We start from the raw sequence: 23,154 nt of genomic DNA, 5'->3' as shown, positions 1-23,154 counted from the left end.
GGAAAACTGACCTCACAGAGTATAATTGTGACCCCACAGAGCAGAACTGTGATGACATAGAATAGAAATTTTACCCTATGTGCACAACTGTGACCCATAAAGGAGTACTGAAGAAGGCCTTCCAATGAAGGAAGGCCTGTTCATGGAAGATCTTGGCTCAGAGGAGGAGAAATGGGTGGGCAGAAGAGCCAGAAATCATGACAAAGTAGAAATGTCTACCCTGGGATCTGATAACGGGTGTTGGGTCCATAACAGACTGACTGGTCGTTCAAAAAATTAATCTTCTTTTCCTTCTAAGCACAATCTGACATTTTCTGGCTCCCCTGGCAGTGATGTGTGGTCATGCAACTGAATTCTAGCCAAAGGAATAAGAGTGAAAGAGGTACAGGCTGGGTCCCAGCCAGGCTCATACAACCTCCCAAGAATCACCTTTCACACTCGTTTCTCTTCTGTTGTGTAGACAAGAACAGAGTTCTTGGAATCTGTGAATCAATAATAAGGAGCCACAACATAGCAAGGGTTCATGTCCTTCAGTCTCTGTTTGGAAGGGAGAAGCCTGCCAAAGAAGTGCAACTGTTTTGGACATTCAAGAATAAGAAATTAACATCCGTTGTGTTTAAGTTATCACCTAATTTGGGTTCTTTTGTTACAATGTCTGGTGTCACCTTAAATAAGGTATTAGGTGGAAAGCATGCACACATTCACCTTTCAAGAATGGTTCTGAAAAAATTGCTTATGGATCTGAAAACTCCCCTAAGACTGAGAATGTACATTATGTAGACCGGTTTTCTCCATCACCCTCTCACAAGCTATTTCACCCAAAAATCCTCAATAAAATTTACCAACTTGAAATAAAGGCATTCCCAGGCCAGGCAAGGGTGCTGCACATGCACAGAAGATAAAGACTGGACTCATATACTCTTAACACAGACTCCAGCTCTACCATTTCCAAGCTGGGTGATCTTAGGCAAGTTCCTCTCTGTGTTTCAGATTCCTCAGTGGTCACATGGGAATATTAATATTTCTTAATTCATTGGGTTGTTGTGAAGATTAAATGAGAGAATGCACATAAAGCTCTTTGGAAGCAGTCGACTCTAACAAGCTATTATTCTAATTGAAACAGAAAGCATTCACTGTAATATGCAGCCATGGAGGTGGAAAGGCAGATGCATGTTAAAGAACATTGGGACTTGGCCTTCCTAACCTACCTGGACCACACCAACCATTAACTTTCCAAAGTCCTTATCATTCAAGATAATGATAAGAAACAACATCTGCTACTCACCCTGTTAGCACCACCACGAAGTCCATCACATTCCAACCGTTCCTCAAGTAAGAGCCTTTGTGGAAGGCAAACCCAAGAGCGATGATTTTAATTCCAGCCTCAAAACAAAAAATCCCAATGAAGTATGGTTCTGTGTCATCCTGGAAGAAAAAGGGGGTAAGTGCAATGACTTTGACTAGGTAGAAGGTAGCAAAATCAGAAACCAGTTTACCTGAGCTCTATACCCATGTCCCCACTTCAGCACATAGTGCTGTTCCCTCCCCACTGCATCTGGCCTGGAATTCTCTCCTCCTGCAAAGGTTTTTGCAGGAAAAGCAAAAACATATCAATTTCAGGTACCACTCAGCCAAAAAGAATCGTTTGTTAGGAGAGGCTCAAAGGCAAACCTTAAAACTATCCCTTGAAAGCTGGCCATAGATCTGAGGCATTCAGATGGAGAGGAAGGAGAGAGAGAGCGAAAATTGAAGTGGGGAGCACAGTGGACCGTGATGGAGGGTGACCAGTGTTTTGGTGGTGGGAGAGCCACAATGACCCCACCTGAGGGGAGAAATTTTATATTGTCAAACAATTAACAAAAATGTAAACTGGTGGTACTTCATTTAAAAATTAATTAAGTAGTAAGTTGAAATGAATGTAAAAGAAATAAAATGCAAACTTTAAGTGCTGCAGTCACACTGGCCATGGTGCAATTAGAGCAGCTATTGCTGTAGAAAGTCCTACTGGAAAATGCTGGGGGGCATGTTGACTTGTCTCACATATAACTCAAAGTTATGTGAGGTTGGCTGTGTACCAACTTTACCCCTAAATCTGACTTCATGAGAGGTCTCAGCAGGGAGGCATCAGCACAATTGTTCAGGTAGTTTAATTTTGGGATAATACTTCATTGGTTGACCCAGTGCTCTAACCCTAGCTCCTAACCAAACCCTCCACTGGATGCTTCCAGCTGATAGTATTTGAAGCTGGAAATTAAGCTGTAAACTCTGTTCCATCAGAGTTTGTACATTGACATTATGACATTTGTTGAGCTTCTATCATTTGCATTCTAATCATGATTTCTCCTCCTATCAGCTTCCCAATGGCACTATAATTTGCTGCCCACTCTTTCAATTGACTCTTTGTTTGGATTCATCTTAAGCAAAAATTAAATAAATTTTTAAAACCATAGGTTGCCAAGCTACTTGTATTTTTAAAGGATACACACAATGAGACCATCAACATTTTGTGGATGAGAAACAAGGGAACTCTTAGATTCTTCACTGTCCTCTCTTTACCTTGGGCTACAACTGACCCTGGAAAAGTGTAAGAAGTCTCCTTCACTGAAATGTCAGAATGTCAAAGAGTATCTGAGGAGTTAGGTGAGGGAGTGGGGGAGGACTGGTGCAGTCAGGAAGGCTCACAGTGCTGCTTTAGAGTTCTGTTGAGTTTTACCAAATGACTTTCCTCCAGAGTTGACATCCACGTATAGGAAATATGGGGGATGGATGAACAAGTTAAAGGATATCATAAAAAAGCAACCAGGCAAAAATTAGAATATGGGACAATTTTTTAGGGCAATTGTACTGAATTCTGCAATAAGTCAATTACAGGAGGGAAAATATTGCTTTAGATTAAGGTCTTAAGTGACATAAAATCTAGACTGTGCTTGCATCTTGGTCTGAACAATCCAACTACAAAATGACATTTCTGAGGCAATCATGGGAATGTGGTTCCTGGGGGGTCTTAGATGATTTCAAGGAATTGCTGTTAATTGGGTCAGGTGTGAAAATGTCGCTGTGGTCATAAACACTTGTATTTTTAGCATTACAGATTTAAGTATATGGCAGCAAACTGAGACATGTCTGGGTTTTTCTTTAAACACTTTGGCCAAGTAAGACAAACAAAAGGAGTAACAAAAGGACAGAGATAGTGAAAGAAGCAAACATTTGACAATTGTTGAATGTGGGTGATGGGTTGTTGGGGGGCATTCATTGTATTGTTCTTTCTAGTTCTGGAAATGGACACAATTTTGCATAAGAATTTTGTTTTGAACATCATGTTTTCATGGACAATGTGACACCTGTCACCCACCCATCCCCCTTCCCAGTTACACCAGGTCTCCAGCAGGGGATGGGGATGCACAAGAAGGCAGGTGAGGACATCTTTCTGCCTAGATTATTGGTGTTTATGAAATTTAGCTTTCCCAGCCAGGGGACCCATGATCTGGCTCTTGGCTCCAAGTTAGAGCTCACACTGGCCTCTTCCATCACATCAATTTGCCACTGAGGCAAAGGAACCCTCCCCCCAAAAGAGAGACATCACTCACCAGTCTTTCAGACATTGGGGTCTTGTCATCATCAGGTAGGTGTTGCTCCAGGGCAAGGACAATGCAGTTTGCTATGATGGTGGCTAAAATCATATATTCAAAGGGAGTATAGGAGAATTAAGGAAGATATTTCCAGTTTATGTAAGGGAAAGAGGTTTTGAGAGGTATGTGTGACCCCACTAGCCTGGGTTGAAATTATCTCTGAATATCCCCTTAAACTCTCCCCACTTCAGATTCCTATAACCCTATCAGTTAAGCTCTCTGGAGTGAATCTCTTCAGACCCCAAATGTGGGGCAGATGACTTGTTTTTTCTGACCTCTTCAAATGAAAGAGTGAATAATTTTTAAAATACAAGATTTTCTTCCTTTTTGTGTGTATCTAGATTTTTAGAGCAGTTTTAGGTTCTATGCACTCCCTGCCCCTCCCCCACACTCAACATCCCCACCAGGGCAGTGCATTTATTATAATTGATGAGTCTACACTGACACATCATCAGCCAGGGTTCTTAGTTTGCATTATGGTTCATTCTTGGTGTTGTATAAGTTAGAGTTGGAGAAAATGGACAGGCATCGACCACTATGGTCTCACACAGAGTAGTTTCACTGCCTTAAAAGCCCAGAACATGACTTAAACAAAGTGTGGATATTCTTCCTTCATCCCACCTCCAACATTCATTGGGCAAATATTAATTTGGCCCTTACTATGTGTCAAGCCCTATTCTGGGCACTGTGGACACAGCTTCAATGAAACAGGCAAAAAAAACCTCTGCCTTTGTAGAGGAGAAGTGAGTAAGTGAAGTAATCACACTATGTGGTACATCTTATGGGTAGAAAAAATCTCGTGGTCAGAGCTGACACCAAAAACATGAGGAACAAAAGAAAAAAAACCAGATAAATCAGAATTTCAACCTGTACATCAACGGGTAAGAAAGTGAAGGCAACCAACATACTGGAAAAAACATCTGCAAATCTTATATCTGATAAGTATCTAGTATTCTGAATAATTAAAAAGAAAATAACAACAAAAAGACAAACCCATTTAAAAAATGGACTAAGGTTTGAATAGACATTTCTCTAAAGATATTCAAATATACAATCACATGAAAAAGTGCTCCATGTCACTGATCACAGTGAGATCTCATCCAACTCAACTAGGATATCTGGAATAAAGTAAAAGCAAACAAGCAATAAATGTTGGTGGGGTGTGGAGAAATTAGAACCATTGCTTGCTGTTGGTGGGAATATAAATTGGTGCCACCACTATGGAAAACAGTTTGGCATTTCTTTAAAAAATTAAATGTGGAATTACAAGATAACCCAGCAATATCACTCTTAAATGTTTACCCCAAAGGAATGAAAAACAGGTACACAAATAGATACTTGTACATGCATAAGCAGAAAAAATATTCACAATAGCCAAAAGGTGGAAACAACTCAAATGTTCATCAATGAATGAGTGATTCAAAGAAATGTGGTCTATCCTTAGAATGGAATGTTATTCAGCTATAAAAAGTAAAGCCCTAGAGCCCTCCTTGGTGCTTTGATCCCCAGCCAAGGAGGTGACCCACAAGGTGCAGTAGACCTCTCCTGACCCACCTGCTGTACCCCTCAGCAGTGTATTTCAGTAGATCAGTCTGTTCTGCCCCCCACTCTGTCTCTGGTTAATCTCACCCCTACAGCTCTGGCCTAGACCCCAGTTCTTGTATGCATAAATGAATAACATAAATCTTTAAAATAAAAAAAAAATTCACTTATATGAAACATCTATAACAGGCATAAATACCCAGAGACAGCAAGCAGACTGGTGGTTGCCAGGGCTTGTGGTGTGGAGAGGCCTGGGAGAGCATGGAATGGCTCTCTAGTGTTCTAAAACTAGACAGAGGTGATAGTTGCACAACATTAAGAACGTGCTAAATGCCACTGACTTGCCTACTTTACAATAGTGAGTATGCTACAACATTTCACCTCGATTTAAAAAAAAAAAAAAATATGGTGGCCAGGGCAAGCCTCTGAGAAGTTGACTATTCAGGAGCTAAGGGAGGAAGAGGCTGTAACTTCCTGCTGCATCTTGGGAACCCTCTCTGGCTTGACTTGGATGGAGTCTTTCCTGTTCACCTCACTCATATTGGGACCTGATCTACTGGTCAGATGGTGAACAGCCCCTCCTGAGGAGGAGACTCAGGAGTGCAGGAATGGCAGCAGAGGGAGAGGGCTATGGAGTCTGACTACTTTCAAGCAGGGCTTCCCAGGCTCAGCACTGCTGACACCTGGGGACAGACATCTGTGGGGTTGGGGGCACTATCCTGGTTGGATGAGGAGCAGCTCCTGGTCTCCACCCACTAGGCTCCAATAGCTTCCATCCTCTCCTGTCATTATAGCCCAAACTTAAAAGCAACTGGCAGTGATCTCTAGACACTGCCAAGCGACCCCTGAACAAAGCCCACTGTTCTCACAGAGGAATCAAATAGCATGTCTCGGTGAACTTGGTCCTGTCAAGTCCCTTCCCTCCTTCCTGCTTTCTCTTTTAGAGACTTAGTTGGCTTCAGGCTCTCCTCTGCTCTAGAACTAGGCTTGCCATTTTGGAAGCTCCATAAAAACCAAAGGGTCTTGTGGGCTGGAGGAGAACCGGAAGCAGACCCACTTTCAAGTGGGCAAGCTGAGTTTGAAGTAAACCAGAAGGAAAAAGTCTAAGTAAAACAGGAAAACCGAAGCCTTCTTCATCACCAGCTTTGGCCTTCGCCTCCAGCTGAAAGCAGCTGAGTCGCACTCCACACACACTCTGAAAAGCAAATCTGAGACTCAGGGCAATTTGGGGAGCCAACAAAAGCCAGCCCTGTGACTATCATCTCTGATTGGCTTCCTGCCTCCCAGCTAACAGTCATTAGGAGCACAGAGAACAAAGCTGGGCCGTGTTGCACAAATACTCCATTCTGCCTCACCCTGCAGCCCGGAAAATAAGAGACAATATTTGTACACAGAAAAGCAATGCCAAACCCTTCCCTGGCCTCCCCTCACTGAGCCTTCTGAAGCCATGATTTGAATCTGATCATTTCTGATTTCACTTTCCCTCCCTGCCAACTAGCTCCTTGTTGGCTCCTGCATGAAGATGCCGGCTTACTCCTCTGGCCTCCTGGCCTCCTGCCCCTAAGTGGCTCGGATGTGACTTCCTTTGCATCAGATTTGAACTGAGGTTCCAGGAAGCATCCCAGAAGGCTGGCAGCAAGCAGCACTTCCATTGGCTGCATTATCAGGGCTTCAGTTGCCTAGTGTGGCATTTCAGACCGAGAGTTCACCCGGATGGTGACGAAGGCTTAGTCAGAGTGTGCACAAATGGAAATAGGCTGCCCACTCCCACCTTCATTTTTTTCTTTCCATCAGACCTAGTTCACCCTAGATAGTAAATATCATCCCCTGTTCCCTCCACACACTTGTAGACCCTGCCACTGTCCTCTGACAGGCCCCAAATGGGACTCTTGCAACATTGACCTTACACCCTCACTACACCCAAGGGCCCGCAGCACCGGCAGTACTGGCTAGAAGTGCAGTGTCTTAGGACCCAGGCTGACCTGCTGAGTCAGAATCTGCAGTTCAGTGAGAGCTTCAGGGAATGACAGCACACTTAAGTTTAGGAAAAGCTGCCTTAAATCTATTTCAGGGGTAGGAGGAGCCCAGGTAATTATGGCTTTAGTCATCCACAAAGAAGTAGGGGCTTCTCTTTCCCCTCCCAGTTTTCTCCTCTACATCTGATCCCAGAAAGAGACTTTGGGAAGCCTGGACCAGTCTCCTGCTCCCACTCAGATAAGGGGGCTAATAAGAAGCCCAAGATCTTGAGTAAGGAGAGCAACCTTGGAATGAGTCAGGCAGATAAGCAATTCAGGTTTAAAGTATATAGAAGTATCCACAGCCTTCCATGGCTCACAATTCTTAGAGGAAAAGTAAAAATTCCTCCCAGCAATCAGCAGGGCCATGAGTGACCCGCCCTCATCACCTCCATTCCCCCCCTCACTCACTCATCTACAGCCGCAGTGGCCTACCCCAACACACCTGGCATATTTGCACCTGCTGTGCTCTCGGGAAATGCTCTTTCCCCAGGGACCCACGTGATTCCCATCCTTACTTCTTTTAGGCCTTTACTCAGCAGTCACATCCACAAGGTCTTCAATGCCTTTTCCTGCTTATTCTTGCCCTTTGGTCTGTGTCTCCAATCCAGTATCTACTATATTTCCCTTTAGCGTATTCACTGTTTCTCCAGCTAGACAATAAGCTCCATGCAAGCAGGGATTGTTATCTACTTTGTTTACTCTTCTGTCCTCAGCACCTAAGACAGCATCTGTTATGTAGAAGGTACTTAAACAGGAAAAGAGGGGTGCAGAAAAGAGCTTTTCTGCCTCTCCCCTAATTCATCTTATGCCAAGTCTCCACAAATATATTGAGGACACATATCAACTCCTTAAAATATGCAACCACGTACATGGCGCGCAGACAAAAAGATGGGGGTACTGAGTCCTTGGCATGGGAGGAGCTGCCTCACCCCAGCTAGAAGTCAAAGGTAGTCCACGCAGGGGGAGCTGGGGCTTACTCAGCCCAACCCTGAGTCGTGCCTGATCCTCCCAATTTAGAAAGCCTGAGTTCTAACTCACAGCTGCGGTGAGCAATGCCTCTGCTAGCTGAGCTGAGCCTTCCTGCTCCCGATTGGTTCGGGAAGAAAGCACCTGTGTCAGCGGGATCCAGAATAATCAGCCAGCCGAAGAGGCCAAGGGGAGGGAGAGGGTGGGGGAAGAGGAGATGAAAGAAGAGAAGCATCCCTGATGGGAGGAAAAGCTGGCTCCTGAAATGGCTCGTGGAAGTCAGGATAGCAAACAACCCTGCAGGCAAGTACAGATACACAAAGCTCTCCCACAATTAGATTGATCAGGACCTGCAGAGGCCCCAGAGAGTGCCTGTGTGTGACACTGGAACTGACCAAGCGATTCTTCTTGGGGAGGAAGGGCTGCATCTGCTAACAGGAGATGCTCTTGGGACCCAGGATACCAGGGAAAACCACTTTGCAAAGTGGCCATGGATGACAGTTTCAGCTTCTTAGCAAGACCATGCAGAATGTCCAAATAACTCATCCCTCTGTGTGGTGCCCCTCCTTTGGTTTATGTGATGACCAAATCAGGTTTGTTAACGCATCAAGACCTTATCTCTACTATGGGGGCTGCTTGAGGAAACAGATCTTGCAATGAGTCAACCAAGCAGTTGAGATTGTGGGGAGAAGCCAAACAGACCTTATTTTCATGTTAGTGTCATGCTTATCTCCAGGAGAAGAGCAGCGGGTACCAGGGCCTGGATGTACAGATTTAGAACACATTCCTTGCTCCACTAAACAAACGCCACAGTCTAACTCAGCAATATGATCAACTATTACAGGGCCATTAACAGGCACAATAGCCATAATTATAACAGCCATTTACTGAGCGCTTTGTTGGGCAGACACTGCACTAAGCACTTCACACTCAATGTTTCAGTTAATTCCTTGCAACAATTCTACCATGTGGGCTTGGTGTAAGGTGCATTTTCCAGATGAGGAAATTAAGGCTCAGAGAGGTTAATAAATTGTTCAAGGTCACAAGAAGGTACAGGACGTGCTAAGGCTCGCTCCAAGACCCATTCTTTTAAGCTGGTGGTCCCCACAGCCAACTCAGCAGCTTATCCTTATAGATGCTTTTTTTTTTATTTAAAAAGGGCAGTTAAAGCACACACGGGATCTTAACTATAGGGGTTAGACCAAATGGACAGACCTCACTTGAGTACTGAACAACTGCCACAGTTTAATTTAGTAACAATCAACCACCCTCATGAGCCCTTCCCAAATGGGTCATATTAATGAATATTTCAACTTCCAATAATCTAAACAGTCCTAAGTTCTCAGACATGAACTTCAAACTCTCCAATCAAGCTTAGAAAAAGGGCTCTCCACTGGCAGTGGTGGGGTGCTAACAAGGGCAACTCTGGTGCTGCCCGGGGTTGTTTTCAGCACCACACCCAGTGCCAAGAGACAAAAGTTTAATTTCACATTCACCTATATATATGGCAAGCCTGGGTCAGGGCAAGCAAACTCAGAGTCAAGTATTGACACTCTTTGAGATATTTGTCAAGACCTACAATTCACACAGAGTAGAGACTAAAACAAAAAGAGATTCATTATATCAGTAGGAAAATCAAATGAAGAGATTGTTTAAAACCTAATACCAGGGCCCACCCCAGTGGCACAGCAGGTTAAAGCACAGCACTAAGAAGCTAAAGCCACTTCAGCTGAGTTCGATCCCCAGCCCGGAGTTGAACCACATGGCGTGGCAGACCTCTCCTGACCCACCCACTGCTCCCCTCAGCAGTGTAATTCATCAGTCGGCCTGTTCTGCTCCCCACTCTGTCTCTGGTGAATCCTCTCACTGCCCCCTGTACCTCTGGCCTGTACGCCAGTTCTGTATGCATAAATAAATTACTCTTAAAAAAAAAAACCTAATACCAAATCATTCTGATGTCATTTGGTTTTTAACATTATCCAAGGATTTTCAACACTTTGGTTCTGAAAAGAAAAATCTACCCTGATCATACTTCTTTTTAGAAACTGGAAATATTTCCATAAGAAATCACAAAGCAGAGAATGTGAAAGAGCCTGGATATGGCTTTAATCTTGGGCATCTTTAATTAATCTTTAATCTTCTCCCTACTTCAGTTCCTTCCTACATAAAATAAGAAAAGGAGTGCATACCCCATAAAAACTGTGTAAGAATGGATGGAGCCACACAGCACACTTAGAACAGGACCTGATTATGGTCCTCAATAAAAGTGGGCATCTTGGTAAATATATTTGAGGAACGAACCCTGTTTTCTGTGATGATCAGAAAACTTAATGTGCTCATAAAATCATAAGATGGGGTGCATCTCTTTGTAATCATACAATCAGTTTTTACTTTACTATTTTAATTGCAGTTGCTACTAGTATTCCTAACTTTTCCCATTTCTTTTTTACCCACACAATTCTCAGTTCCTTCCCTTCACTGGCAGGCATCATGGCTCTGAAATGTGTCAGAGAACAGAATGCAGTGAACGTGTGTGGTCTTGAACCTACTGCTTGATGTTCTTTGAACATCAGGCTCAAAATAACGTTGCAAAAACCATCATCAGCTATTTCAAATAAATGGAATCCTACCATGGGTGACCTGTTGGGTCTGGCTTCTTTCACTCAGCATGTTTTTCTTAAGTGATCCACACTTAAAATTGATAGGTCAGTACCTCATTCCTTTTTATGGCACAAACTGCAACTTGTTTATCATTCACCCACTGATGAGTTTGGGGGATGTTTCAATCTTTTGACTATCCAATTGTTTTGGAACTAGACAGCGGTGGTGATTTATGTACATTGTGAATACATTCTAATGTACTGGTCACTCTAAAATGGTTAATGATGATCCCATCTTGATTTTTTTTAATCGCTGTCAGTTTTGCTTCTTTCTCACAGACCCCATCCTATGCCTTTATTCAATGACTTTTCCTGTGGATTCTGAACCCAAGGAAGAAACAACAGCTTCTAAAAATCCCCCCTTTTAAATATAACAAACAGTTTTAGATATAAAAAGAATATGTGCATTTTCTAGTTTTTAGATTTGAAAATGTATAATTTAAAAAGTACAAAGTCCCCAGCGATGACTACCACTCCCAGTGTGGTGTCCCAGTGTGGCTGTTCCTACACATGCTCTGTGCTAACTGCTTTCTCCCCTACTTTCCCCCCAGGTCACCCTGCCAGGGAGACTTTCGCTGATAACCAGATCTACAATCTCAATCTTGTTGTTTTTAGCAACTTTTCACATTAAGCAAACTACATATTTTATTTATCTTGCTCATGTTAACCTCCCTCACTAGAAATGTCATATCCATGAGGACAAGATTTGTCTAATTTGTTTTTGACTATGTCCCCAGCAATTAACACATAGTAGGTATTCAATAAATATTATTGAAAGAATGGGTATTAGTATAAAAAAAATGCATTTTTCCTTTACAAAAATGGGATCTTGGTACATAATGTCCTGCAATTTGTGCCCCTCACCACACTGGATACATTTTTCCATATCAGTACATTGGACCTTCCTCTTTTAAAAGGCTGCTCAGTATTCTTGTAAGTGGATGCATCATCATTTATTTAATATTCCCCTAAATGCTTCCAGTTTGTCTCTATTGCAAGCAAAGCTGCAATGAATAATTTGACCATACATCCTTGTGCATTTGTGAGGATTTTTCTGTAGGATAAATTCCAAATGTGAAGGGAGAAGGGTGCACCTTTTGATATTCTCTTATATACTGCCAAGTCAACCCTGGAGATTTACAGTATTTTATCTTACATATGTGTGTTCTTTATGAAATTAAATCTGTAATTTAAATATACAAGTTGCTGTTTATCAAAAAGTTTAAACATGGAAGAATTAACATGACTAATGGAAAATACAAATACACACACAGCAAAAAGAAGTTCCCTTGAGGAAAAGGGAGAGGGGAAGAATACCACTGAAAAAAGTAGGTGTTGGTCAATTTTAGACTCTTGGGGTCTGTGATTCCAAATGAGAACTGAAGACTTTTCTTAGGCCCTTGTCTCTTTTTGTCACAACAGCAGCTTCCCTGGGGTCTCTAAGAAGTCCCCATCTCCTGATACAATTTGTACCCATATTCCCTGGTGTGTTCATTCTACTGAGGGCAGGTTCGTCTCCTCTCTTGTACATTCACCACTAGTTAATGGTTAGTGAAATCCTCCATTTCCCCCAGCACCTTCTCTATATGTTCCATCTACCTCTTGGCTTAAATTCAAATCTGGAAATACCCCAAAGACCATCAATTCCAAGGTCAATGAGTCCAACTGGCATCTTTAAATCAGTTTTCGAAGAACAAGTGGAAAACCCAGTCTAGGGAAGCTTCTACCAACAATGACCCCAGGAAAACCAATGAGGTCAAAGAGGACCTAAAGACAGTGAGCAAAACAAGAAATAGCCCTCTCAACTCAGGTAAGGTGAGAACGGCACCCAATATATTCAGTAAGGTGAAGAAAGATTTTTCTAAACCAGGTGCAGCCAAGAAAGACAGTAAGACCAAGAAGTTGCTGCCCTAAAACCAAAAATCCACATTGTTCCTTCTAATGTTCTTGGCTCAGTAGGAAGTTCAAGGTCAAAAAAAAAAAGAAGGAGGCCCTCCCTGGTGGCACAGCAGGTGAAAGCACAGCACTAAGAAGCTAAAGCCACTTCAGCATGAGTTCAATTCCCATCCTGGGAGGTGACCACATGACATGGCAGACCTCTCCTGACCCGCGCACTGCTCCCCTCAGCAGTATTTCTTCAACCTGCCTGTTTTGCTTCCCACTCTGTCTCTGGTGAATCCTCTCACCGCCCCTGCACCTCTGGCCTGTACCCCAGTTCTGTATGCATAAATAAATAAATCCTTAAAAATTTTATTTAAAAAAAAAGAAAGAAGTCCTAATAGCAAAGATGCTGTAGCCCTGGGAAAATAAAAGCTACGGTGGAGACAATTGTGGTACTGTCTATAACGCTCAACTTCCTTGCAGAGAGACCACCATCCATGCTGGTCCCTTTCTTATTGATCACTGAAGGACACCCCTAACTTGCCATCAGTAATAGTGCCAACTCTAAGTTATTCTGGTCATGCACCCTACAGACTGTATCCTTCTCTTTAAACACCTGTCTCCAACTCCCATTACATGAGCTTACCTAAATGCAGTCCAACACTCATCCCATCAGTTCCTATGACCCCACCATTTCTCAGCATCTCCTCCTGGTGTCAGCTCCTTCCATGTCAGCCTTACCTAGCTTAGTCCCTAATTTGCCTTCCTGTCATGGAAAAAGCCATTCCTTGGATATATCCAATCAGTTGTCTTCTCATGCCAATTCAGAAGAATATTCCTGGATAAGATAAGTAATCTGGGCTGATGATGTTCAATTCATAAACTCAAATGCACAATCACTAGGATTCTAACATCCTAGAAGAAGAAAGAGACCAGGGCACATTGCTATACTGCCAGAGAGAACATAATTTAGAAAAATAAATATTTTCTCATCTTTAGAAACCCCACTCTTGACCCAAAATCTTCCACCAGTCACCAAATTATCTCTACTTCCTTTGATTAAAAGAAGAAGAAGAAGAATTGAGGGCATTGTGCTAAGTGAAATAAGTTATAGATAAGCAAAAGCCATATGATCTTACGCATGTATGGAAGATGAACAAAAACAAAGGAACAAACAAAACAAACTATTAGATTCTAAGAAGAAAGCAGTTGCTGCCAGAGAGGAAAGGGAGAAAAAGGGGGGGAAACTGGGTAAATGCATCTTTTGTGTCTCCCTAGTCTCCTAGTTTATCACAAATTCTATCTCTACTCTTTACTCCTCTTTTTCAATCAATCTCTAAAATTTGGTCTTTCCTTTGGCTCAAATCTAGGTAATCTTCCCTCCTCTCTCCGTATCAACTTCCTAGGGGATCTCATGCATTTGACAAGCTTTGTCATTCTCCTGCTGTTCCTTTCACCCAAATACTCACTCTCTGCTCTGCTTAGTCTTCTGGGAGAGGCAGAGCTGACTCTTGGGAAGTGTATCACTCAAACCTCCATCATCTCCCACCAGCAGGAAATTGTAGGAGAGGAGGAATTTGGTTATTTCTTCATCACATTTCCTCCTTGCTACAGAGTGAGGTTCTGGCAACCATCGCATCTATCTGTGCTGTGGCAAACTTTATAGGAGTGTTTGTATTAGTGTCCTTGGGCTGTCATAATTGTGCTTAAAAGAGAAATTTATTCTCTTAAGTGATACAGCCCAGAAGCCCACAATTAAGATATCGGCAGGACATAGTTCCCTCCAAAGGTTCTACTGGAGGATCCTTCTTTGCCTGTTCCAGTTTCTGGTGGCTCAAGGCATTCCTTGGCTTGTGACAGCCTCTCTCCAATCTCTGACTCTGTCTTCACACAACCTCCTCCCCTACCCTTTTCGTCTCTTCTAAATTTTACAACACTTTGTTGTAAAGTTTGTTCACCATTATTTTCAGCATCCATCCCATACTGGGCACATAACAAGACTCCAATAAATGTTTGTTGAATGAGTAAATTAATCTATATCTTTACATCTTAGTGTTAGCCCTTTCTACATATTTTACTTTCTCTTTCAAATGTCCCAGCTGTAGAACTGGCAACTTGAATTAAACAGATTTTCTAGAAAGCTCCAAACCCCTAATGAAACCTCCTTCACTTGCTCCTGTGCACTCTCCCAAAAATTTGGGTCTGCCTGGCCTTTTCCTCTGCTAGCCCTGCCATCCGTGAAGATTCTCCTTGAAGCTTTATCATTAAAAAATAAACCAACATATTCTGTGGCTCCAAAAGAAGCTTTTACTTTTTGCAAACTCTATTGATTTAATCCTAGAGGCTGCTGGCAGCCATCCCAGGAGCTTAATCAATATGACAACACCCCAGCACAGCCGGAACATCAAGGAGCCTTGGCCAAGATCTTCTGCTTGGGTCTTCACTGACCCTGACTGAGTTGCTCTCACGACGGAGGAAGATTTACAGTAGGGGCCGGGATAGCTGCAACTGCTCCAGAATTCTGCTTAGGTGAGCAAAAGGAAATGTGTTCAAGCTTGAGGAACTTCAGAGGAATTTGTTAATTTGCTGCTATGACTGATTCCCAATGGGGGGAATGTGGAGGGTGGGGGAGGGCAGGTAAGCAAGAAACTGAATATGACAGAGAAGCACTGTAGCTTCTAAAGCCCGAGTTTAAACTCCCTCATGGGATACACAGTAGAACAGGAAAACAGGACATGGGGAAAAGAAAATGAAGATGGCAAGAGTTAAAAAAGGGATTCCTTCATTGCTCAGTAGGTATACCAAGTGATCACTGAAGGAGAGAAAAGGGTCATGAAAAGGAGGCTAAGAGAGACAGAATCAATGCCCAGAGCTTTAGACACCATTCATCTCCTGGGAAGAAAAGTCATACAATTATTTCCCACACTCTCTTTTCAAGATTTCAAAGACATGGAGAAGAAGTAGATTCCCAGTAAGGAGACAGCAGCAGGGGAATCATATTTCTCAGCAAAAGTTTTATATGCATGTGAGCATATAGAACCTTCATGAGACCACAGTGCTTAATTATTATTGCAGGTGTGTAGAACAAGAAATGTGAACAGCTAGTAGATGTTAGATAATAGATAATAGATATCATGGATAGTCTATGTGCTGCCAAAGCCCTCAGAGGTCCATCTTCAGGTGTCATACTTTCTGTAGCATCTAGTCTCGGAGGGAGGCTCTACCTCTGCGCACAAGTGATGGTGGAGACAGGCAAAGTGATGGTGGAGACAGAAGCTCTACTCTTAGAGCTTCTGCCCAGAAGTGACACATGCCACTTCCCCTCCCACTCTATTGCCTGAAGCAAGTCATAGCTAACTTCTAGGAGGTAGGAAAGAGAACATGCTGTTAAGAGAAGAACCAGTAATATCAACTGACCAATATGAAGGATTTTCTACCCAAGAAGATTAAACAACTTGCCCAAAGTCAGTTTCAAAGGTGGCAGATGTAGGGTCAGAATCTAAGACCGTGTGGTTTATGTTCTTTAAGGGCTAACCCACTCCACATGAAAGGAATTGAGAATAAAATTTCGATTACAGTGAGAAGAAATATCAGTGGAGGCAGGGGGAGAAGGAACAAGGAAGAAAGATACATTCAGTGAAGGAGAAATGGAGGTAGACACACACTCAGAAGGGTTTCCTTTCTAGAACCAAAACATATCACAGACATTGGGAAAGAGGTGAGGGAGATTCACATTCCTTTCAGAGAGAAAGGTGAGTGAAAAGAGAACAGACCAGGGGTTTATTTGAAGCTGCAAAAGAAAGTGAAAGTACAGCCAGGAAACAAAACTATGTTTCTTCTCTTCCCCTGAAAGTTGCCATTTTGGCTCCGGTTGACCATCCAACTAATGCTAGTTGGAGCAAAAGTGACCAAGGCCAGGTTTGCCATAGCTCACATTGGTTGCACAGTTCTGTATGGTTCTGGGAAATATGGTTTGATCCCTGATGACTCTTCCCCAATCCCTACCCAGGATGTGTACAAAGATCCTGGCTCTGCCGTGTTTCCATCCAGCAGGCAGAAATTCCAAGGAACTGGGTAAGCCAGTTATCACTGGAGCAAGGTTTATGAAAAGCGTTTGCCATCACTGTCAATATATCACTGCCATTTCAGTTTTCATCACCTGCTAAATGCCACCTAACTGCTTTCTGCACATTCATTCATTGATCTCTTACCACTATATGTCCAGATCAACTTTTAAATTATAGCCAGAATTAGTGGTTTCCAGGAGTTGGGAAGAGGGGGAGTAGGAAATGACTAATAACTGGTTACAAGGTCTCCTTTTAGGGTGATGAAATATTGTGAACTTAAACCAAGGTAATGGTTGCACAACATTGTGAATGCACTAAAGGCCACTAAATGGCAAGTTTTACATTTTATGTTCTTTACCACATTAAAAAAATTATAAGTATTGCCAGAACAAAACTGCTCATTATCTCCACAGCTAACTCTCTGTCCCTGCCCCTACCACTTGACTGGGTCAGTACTATCACTCCCCCCAACACCCAGCTCCTGCCTTCCCCATCCCCAGAATCTGCTCCCCCTACCCACTCCTCAGTGGTAAGAGGAGCTTGTGGGCTGAGCAAAATGAAGGGGAAGTGCCCATGAGCACCTGACTCAGGTCTCATCACTCCTCTGTTCAGAACCTCCATGGCTGCTCTCCACTCACAACAAAGCTTAATTTTGGGATCCCCTGGTGGCCTAGGGGTTAAGTCTCAGTGCAATCACCACTACAGCCTGAATTCGATCCTTGGCCAGGAAGCTAAGACCTCTCCTGTCCCACTCACTTCTTCCCTCAGCAGTGTATTTTAGTAGATCCACCTGTTCTGCTTCCCACTCTGTCTCTGGTGAATGCTCTTATCCCCTGCACCTCTAGCCTACACCCCAGTCCATGCACACAAAAATAAATAAAAATTTAAAACAAAAATCTAATATCTCCCCAAGGCCCACAAAGTTCTGCATAATCTGCCCTGCCCTCATCTCTCTGTCTTCACCTCTTCCCACTTCCCCTCTCACTGCCTTGTTGTTCCTCCAACATGCTAAGCATGACTGTACCCCAGGGCCTTTGCACCTGCTCCTAATCTTCTTCAAGTCTTGCCATAGGTAATATAACAACTGGCCTCCCTGCCTCTTGCTGGTACTGTGCGCCTACTATGTGATAAGCGGCATTCTAAGTGCTGGGGATGAAAAAGCACAAAACAGCACTTGGCTCTCATGGTGGTGATGTCACACCTGGCTTGGTCCTTTCCCACCCCAAGTCTCACCTGGAAGTCCTCACATTTGGCTCTGACAGTGACCACTGTTGCCATGTAGTATGAGAGGCCCTCACCAGGTGATCTGGGTCATGGCCCCGTAGTACACTGTCCTGGCTTTTATGACAACTTGTCATTGTAGGTCATCACATGACACCATCTAACAATGCTTTATCAACCCTGTTTCCAGCATGAACCATGAGCTCCAGGAGCTAGAGACCTGTGATATCCTCCTGCGTGGATGAACAGGGCGTCAACTACCACCGCCTCTGCAAGCAGTCCGACTTTCCCTCCCCAAACAACTCTTCATGTCTCTGTCCTTGGAAACCTGAGACCTAAGCACTTCCTTTGAGCTGCTTTTACAAATGCTGCACTTTGTTTCTTAGCTCCAGTTTCACTCTGGAAGTAAAGAGCTCTGGTCAGAGCATGCCTCACAGCACAGACCCGTGACTGCTCTGTGACATGTGCCCTAAGGACTGAAGGGGGAGGACAAATGTAGATGGGGGAGGGGGCTGGTGCAGAAGGCTCCATGAGAAGTTGTCCGTTAATGGAAAACCTGAAGGATTCGTGAAGATTCGCCAAGTGAAGAGTTGCGGGAGGGGAGGGAAATTTCACAACAGCTTCACTCCTAACAATGACTACAATTGTAAATACCAGTGTCCATCTATATATAAATGGACAAGCCAACTGTGGTGTGTTCATACATGAGACTACTACTCAGCAATTAAAATGAACCAAGGTGTAGTTCTCACCCATTTGACACAATTTTTGACCATCCACTATGTGCCAGGTGCTGTTTTGTTGGTGGGCAAAATCAATAAGATTGCTTACTGTACAGGTTATAGTAAAGGGGTGCCAAGGAGAGTGCCAAAGGGGAACATAAAGCGGGGAGGCAGTGAGATGGGCAGGGTGTACAATTAAAAACAGTTTGGCTGTGAACAAAGCCTTTGAGAAAAGACTCAAGAGGCAGGAGCCAGAAGGTTACCTGGGAGTTCAAGATCTAGGCTCGGGGAACAGCTGGTACACAGACCGTGAGTAAGAACAGTTATTGGTGTCTTTGAAGAAGAGTGAAAAGCCTGGAAAAAGCCAACTGAACAGGGCCAGGAGCATGAAGGTGCTCCTGGGTTTGAGGAAATCAGTAACACACTGGAGAATGGCGAGCCCAGAAGTCAGGAGTAAAGGACAGAAGGATAGAAGCCCAGGCCGAGCATGCCCACACCTCACTCCCCAGCACACCGGCCAGCCTGGGGCTGGGAATCCACACAGTCTAGTGGCCTCAGCATGCTTTCCTGAAAGACTGGAGCAAAGGAGAGGAAGAAACGCAGGCCTTGTCAGAATGGAAGGGGCAACAGAGGAACATGTTTTTTAAAAATGCTACTATGCGGGGCCCTCCCTGGTGGCGCAACAGGTTAAAGCACAGCACTAAGAAGCTTAAGCCACTTCAACATGAATTCGATCCCCGCCTGCCCCGGAGGAACTGGCCCACACACAGCAGGTCTCCTGACTCGCCCACTGCTCCCCTCAGCAGTGTACTTCGTTGGTCGGCCTGTTCTGCTCCCCACTCTATCTCTGGTGAATCCTCTCACCGCCCCTGCACCTCTGGCCCGTACCCCAGATCTGTATACACAAATAAATAAATCTTAAAAAAATGCTACTATGCAATGACACACACTATATTAGGCCCTGGCAGACTATAGTCTGTGGTATGTTTTTGTAAATAAAGTTTTCTTGGAAACTAGCCATGCCCATTCATTGACATACTGTCTCTGGGCGCCTTTTACAGCAGATCTGGGGACTGACAGAGATCTTATGGCCCATAGAGCTTCAGATCTTTGCTATATGAAAGGTTCGTAAGTCCTTTGTTTATTATTTATTAAAGCATAGGTATTTACTTGCTCTTTGCAGGAAAAGTTTGCTGACTCCTTTACTATGCCAATAATAAATAACTGTATGTTAATACAATAGGTGCTCAGAGCACACATTTATAAGTACACATAGGACTATAGAATATAACATGCTATAATAATTATTATTCAAACAGGCATTCATCATGTGGTGAGCCCCAGACTAAGGATGCTCTCTTGCCTATGTTATTGCATTAAAGCTGTTCAGCAGCTTGTTGAATTAAGATGGTGTTGCAAGTGAGAGGTGCTTGGCCCATTGCTCAATTCTTGTCATCATGACTGTTCTTATTGACAGGTGAGGAAACTGAGGTAAAAGGAAGGTGAAGTCACTCACGCAGTCAAGTTCATGTCATCAAGTTGGAATTTGGGATCTGAACCCAAGCAATAATCATTACTGGATGCAGGGCACCAGCAAAGTTGGGAAGAAGGTGATGAAAACCAGGGACCAGAGAGCTCATGGGTGGTGGAGCCAGCATGTCCCTGGCAACCTGGGTCTGCCCACCCCTCTCCTCACTGTTGTCCTAGACCGGGAGTGGCTGGAAGGTGGACTGGGAGTGGCGGAAGGTGGGGATCTGGCAAGTCAACTGCCAGAAGCAATGAAAGGCTGTTCTTCCGTTCCCCCAGGAGGGGAGGAGATACAGCAAAATGCGAATGGAGGAAGCTAAGACAGTGATGGCAGGGGTTCAAAGAAGTGGGCAAGGTGAAGAGATGACAGGTCATTGTTACAATGGCTGGGCTGACCCTGGCAGGGGCTGGAGACAAGGATGTACAAACTAACACAGCTGCACCGGATTGGGGTGGGGTGGACGGGAGCCATTGTTAGCACGCCCGGGCTGCAATTTCACTTGTGCATCTACTTCTGGCTGCCAGGTCTATTTCCAAGAGTGGTGGGAGCAGGGGTCATTTCCTGCCAGAGTCTACCTTCCTAGGATTAGTCACAGGGCCTCTTCTAGGTTTCGCCTTCAGAAGCAAAACAAAGCTCACAGGAAGAGTCATACCCCCACTCCAGCTTCCCCCACTCCAGTGCTGAGTTAAACCAAGGACCTTGTCAGGGGCACAGATTGCTTGCTGAGAACCCCCACTACCAACTCTCTAACAGAGCATCCCATACTGAAGTCTGGTGTGGAACTGAACTCTGTCAAAGACATCAAAGCATTTCCACTTAGACTGAAAGAAGGAAAAGAAAGCAAAGGAGAAGAACCAACAGTCATCACTATTACAACCACCAATAATAACAGCAGCAAAGTCACTGTTTGTTTTATCACCTTATGGGAAAAGACAGTGTGATGTGTCCACTAAGCCTCCTCCTTGCAACAGTGCACATGAACTCAGTGACTCTGTCTTTTCACTAGGAAGGTGTCGGCTGTTTCCTATTCCCCAGAGTCCTTTCTTCCCTCTTTCCTACTCTGCTATGCCTAAGGAGACTGACCTGTGTAGAGCATCTTGCTGATGCCCTATCCCCTGGCTTCCAGTTGAGTTTGTACAAAAAGGGGTCCTGCAAGAGATGGGGGGTGGGAGGGACAGGAAGTTGAGGCATTTATTCTGCCAGTTTCCTCAGGTTATAGCTCCTGCCAGGCAGATATTTTTCTCTCTATTTTCTTTCTATCTCTTCCTTCTGTCTGTTTTGGTAACTGCCCACATCATTTGTTTCTTGAAGAGTATCTCTCGTTTCCTACTAAGACTTTCACTGATGTCGCATGAGTTGAAATGTTGATCAAAAGAATGTCAGTGGAAGCCAGGTGTTCAACTTCTAGATGCAGACCCCCCACATCTCATGATTTTGCCATCATACTCTCTACAGGATGGAAGTAAGAGATTTTCAAGCTCTCAAGAGATCTTGGAGTCACAAGATGGAAATAGCCTGGGTCCTTAAATCACCAGACGGGAGGCCACCTATTGATTATCTGAAAGAGCTGAACTCTATAAAGAGTTAGGAATACATTCTTATTGTACTCAGCCACTGCAGAAGATGGAGTTGTTTGTTGCCCAGCTTGCATACTCTAATGCACCATTAAAGGCATCACTTTTCCCTATTCACAGAGTTGGCTTCACCCAGCCTCTCACTTGGCTCAAGCCTAAGCTAAGCAAAGCACCTCTTCCTGCATCTCTCAGTTCTCCACTGTGATTGGTTCAGGCATAAGCACATGACCCCTGCAGAGCCAATAAAAAGCAATGAATTATTTGGGGAGAATGCTGGGAGGATGAGTGGGGAAGAGAATCCTTTTGGAAATACTCTGGGAAGGGCCAAATAAGGACCAAACATCTGGCGCTATAGCTGGTTTACTATGTCCACGTGGAGAATGGCACCAGTCTCAAAAACCAGAGTCCAGAGGAAGAAACTAAAATGTCTATTGACAGGTGGCTGTATAAAGAAAATGTGGTATATGTGCATGATGGAGTATTATTCAGCTATAAGGAAAGATGAAATTGTACCATTTTCAAAAAAAATAATAGAAATAACTTGAAGTGATTATATGAAGTGAGATTGAATCAAAAATGTAAAGACAAACATTGGATGATTTCATGCATATGTGCAACATAAGGAAACTAAGCGGATAAACTGGGCAAAACAAAATTAAAATAAATTAGTGAACACTGAAAACAGAAGTAAAGTTGCTGAAGATGAATGGTGGTGGGTGTTTTGCTTAAAAAAAAAAAAAAAGCAGAGCCCAGAAACTGAAACCTAATGGTGACATCCGATTCACAATCCAAACAAACCTGAACACTTCTTCCTCAATAGCCAAGAAACACCTCTTTTTTTTTTTTTTTGTTTTAGTCCCTTGAGTTTTCTGCCCCTTTGCAATATAAAAGCAAGTTACTCAAGAACACCCAAGTAGGAAAATGTTTGCAAAAGAGTATGCCTGGGGGACTGGGTATGTGACACACTTCTTGGGACATAGGTCTAGGGAACTGAATTCCAATCCCCAAGCCCAAGTCTTTTGTATGATCTCAACTTTGTTAATTAACTTTTTCCTAATTTAGGAAAATAAACAAAACAACAACAGCAAAAACAAAGAGAAAAGCCCTCAGCACTCTCCCATCCTTCTCTTCAAGACATTTGGGATAATAAATGAGGCAATAGCCAGCTGTGTTCTTAAGGAACAGTGCTATCAACTCACTTTTGTTGTTGTTATTAATAAATTGCCACTCTTTGAAATGCTTCCAGAAAACCCTTGGGTCTGGGGGTTGTCCAGTTACTCTCTTGGCTAGAATTCCTAAGACCATCTGTGGCAAATGTGCCCTCCAGAGCATATACCCTTGGCAGA

General features: G+C 43.6%; 1 protein-coding gene across 1 annotated transcript in view; it reads right to left on the bottom strand.

The window, feature by feature from the left end:
* CACNA1A (calcium channel, voltage-dependent, P/Q type, alpha 1A subunit) overlaps positions 1 to 23,154 on the bottom strand; it is a 209,890-nt gene that overhangs the window by 168,832 nt on the left and 17,904 nt on the right. Inside the window, exons 2-3 of the mRNA XM_012728946.1 lie at positions 3,588 to 3,693; positions 1,286 to 1,425 (exon numbers count right to left, since the gene is read on the bottom strand). Coding sequence (XP_012584400.1) covers positions 1,286 to 1,425; positions 3,588 to 3,693 — 246 coding nt within the window. The remainder of the gene's footprint in view (positions 1 to 1,285; positions 1,426 to 3,587; positions 3,694 to 23,154) is intronic.

The sequence above is a fragment of the Condylura cristata genome, unplaced genomic scaffold (assembly GCF_000260355.1).
Source record: "Condylura cristata isolate star-nosed mole 26May11 unplaced genomic scaffold, ConCri1.0 scaffold00024, whole genome shotgun sequence".
Taxonomy (NCBI): Eukaryota; Metazoa; Chordata; class Mammalia; order Eulipotyphla; family Talpidae; genus Condylura; species Condylura cristata.
The sequence above is the reverse complement of the archived record's forward strand: the minus strand, read 5'-3'. Positions and strand labels throughout refer to the sequence as shown.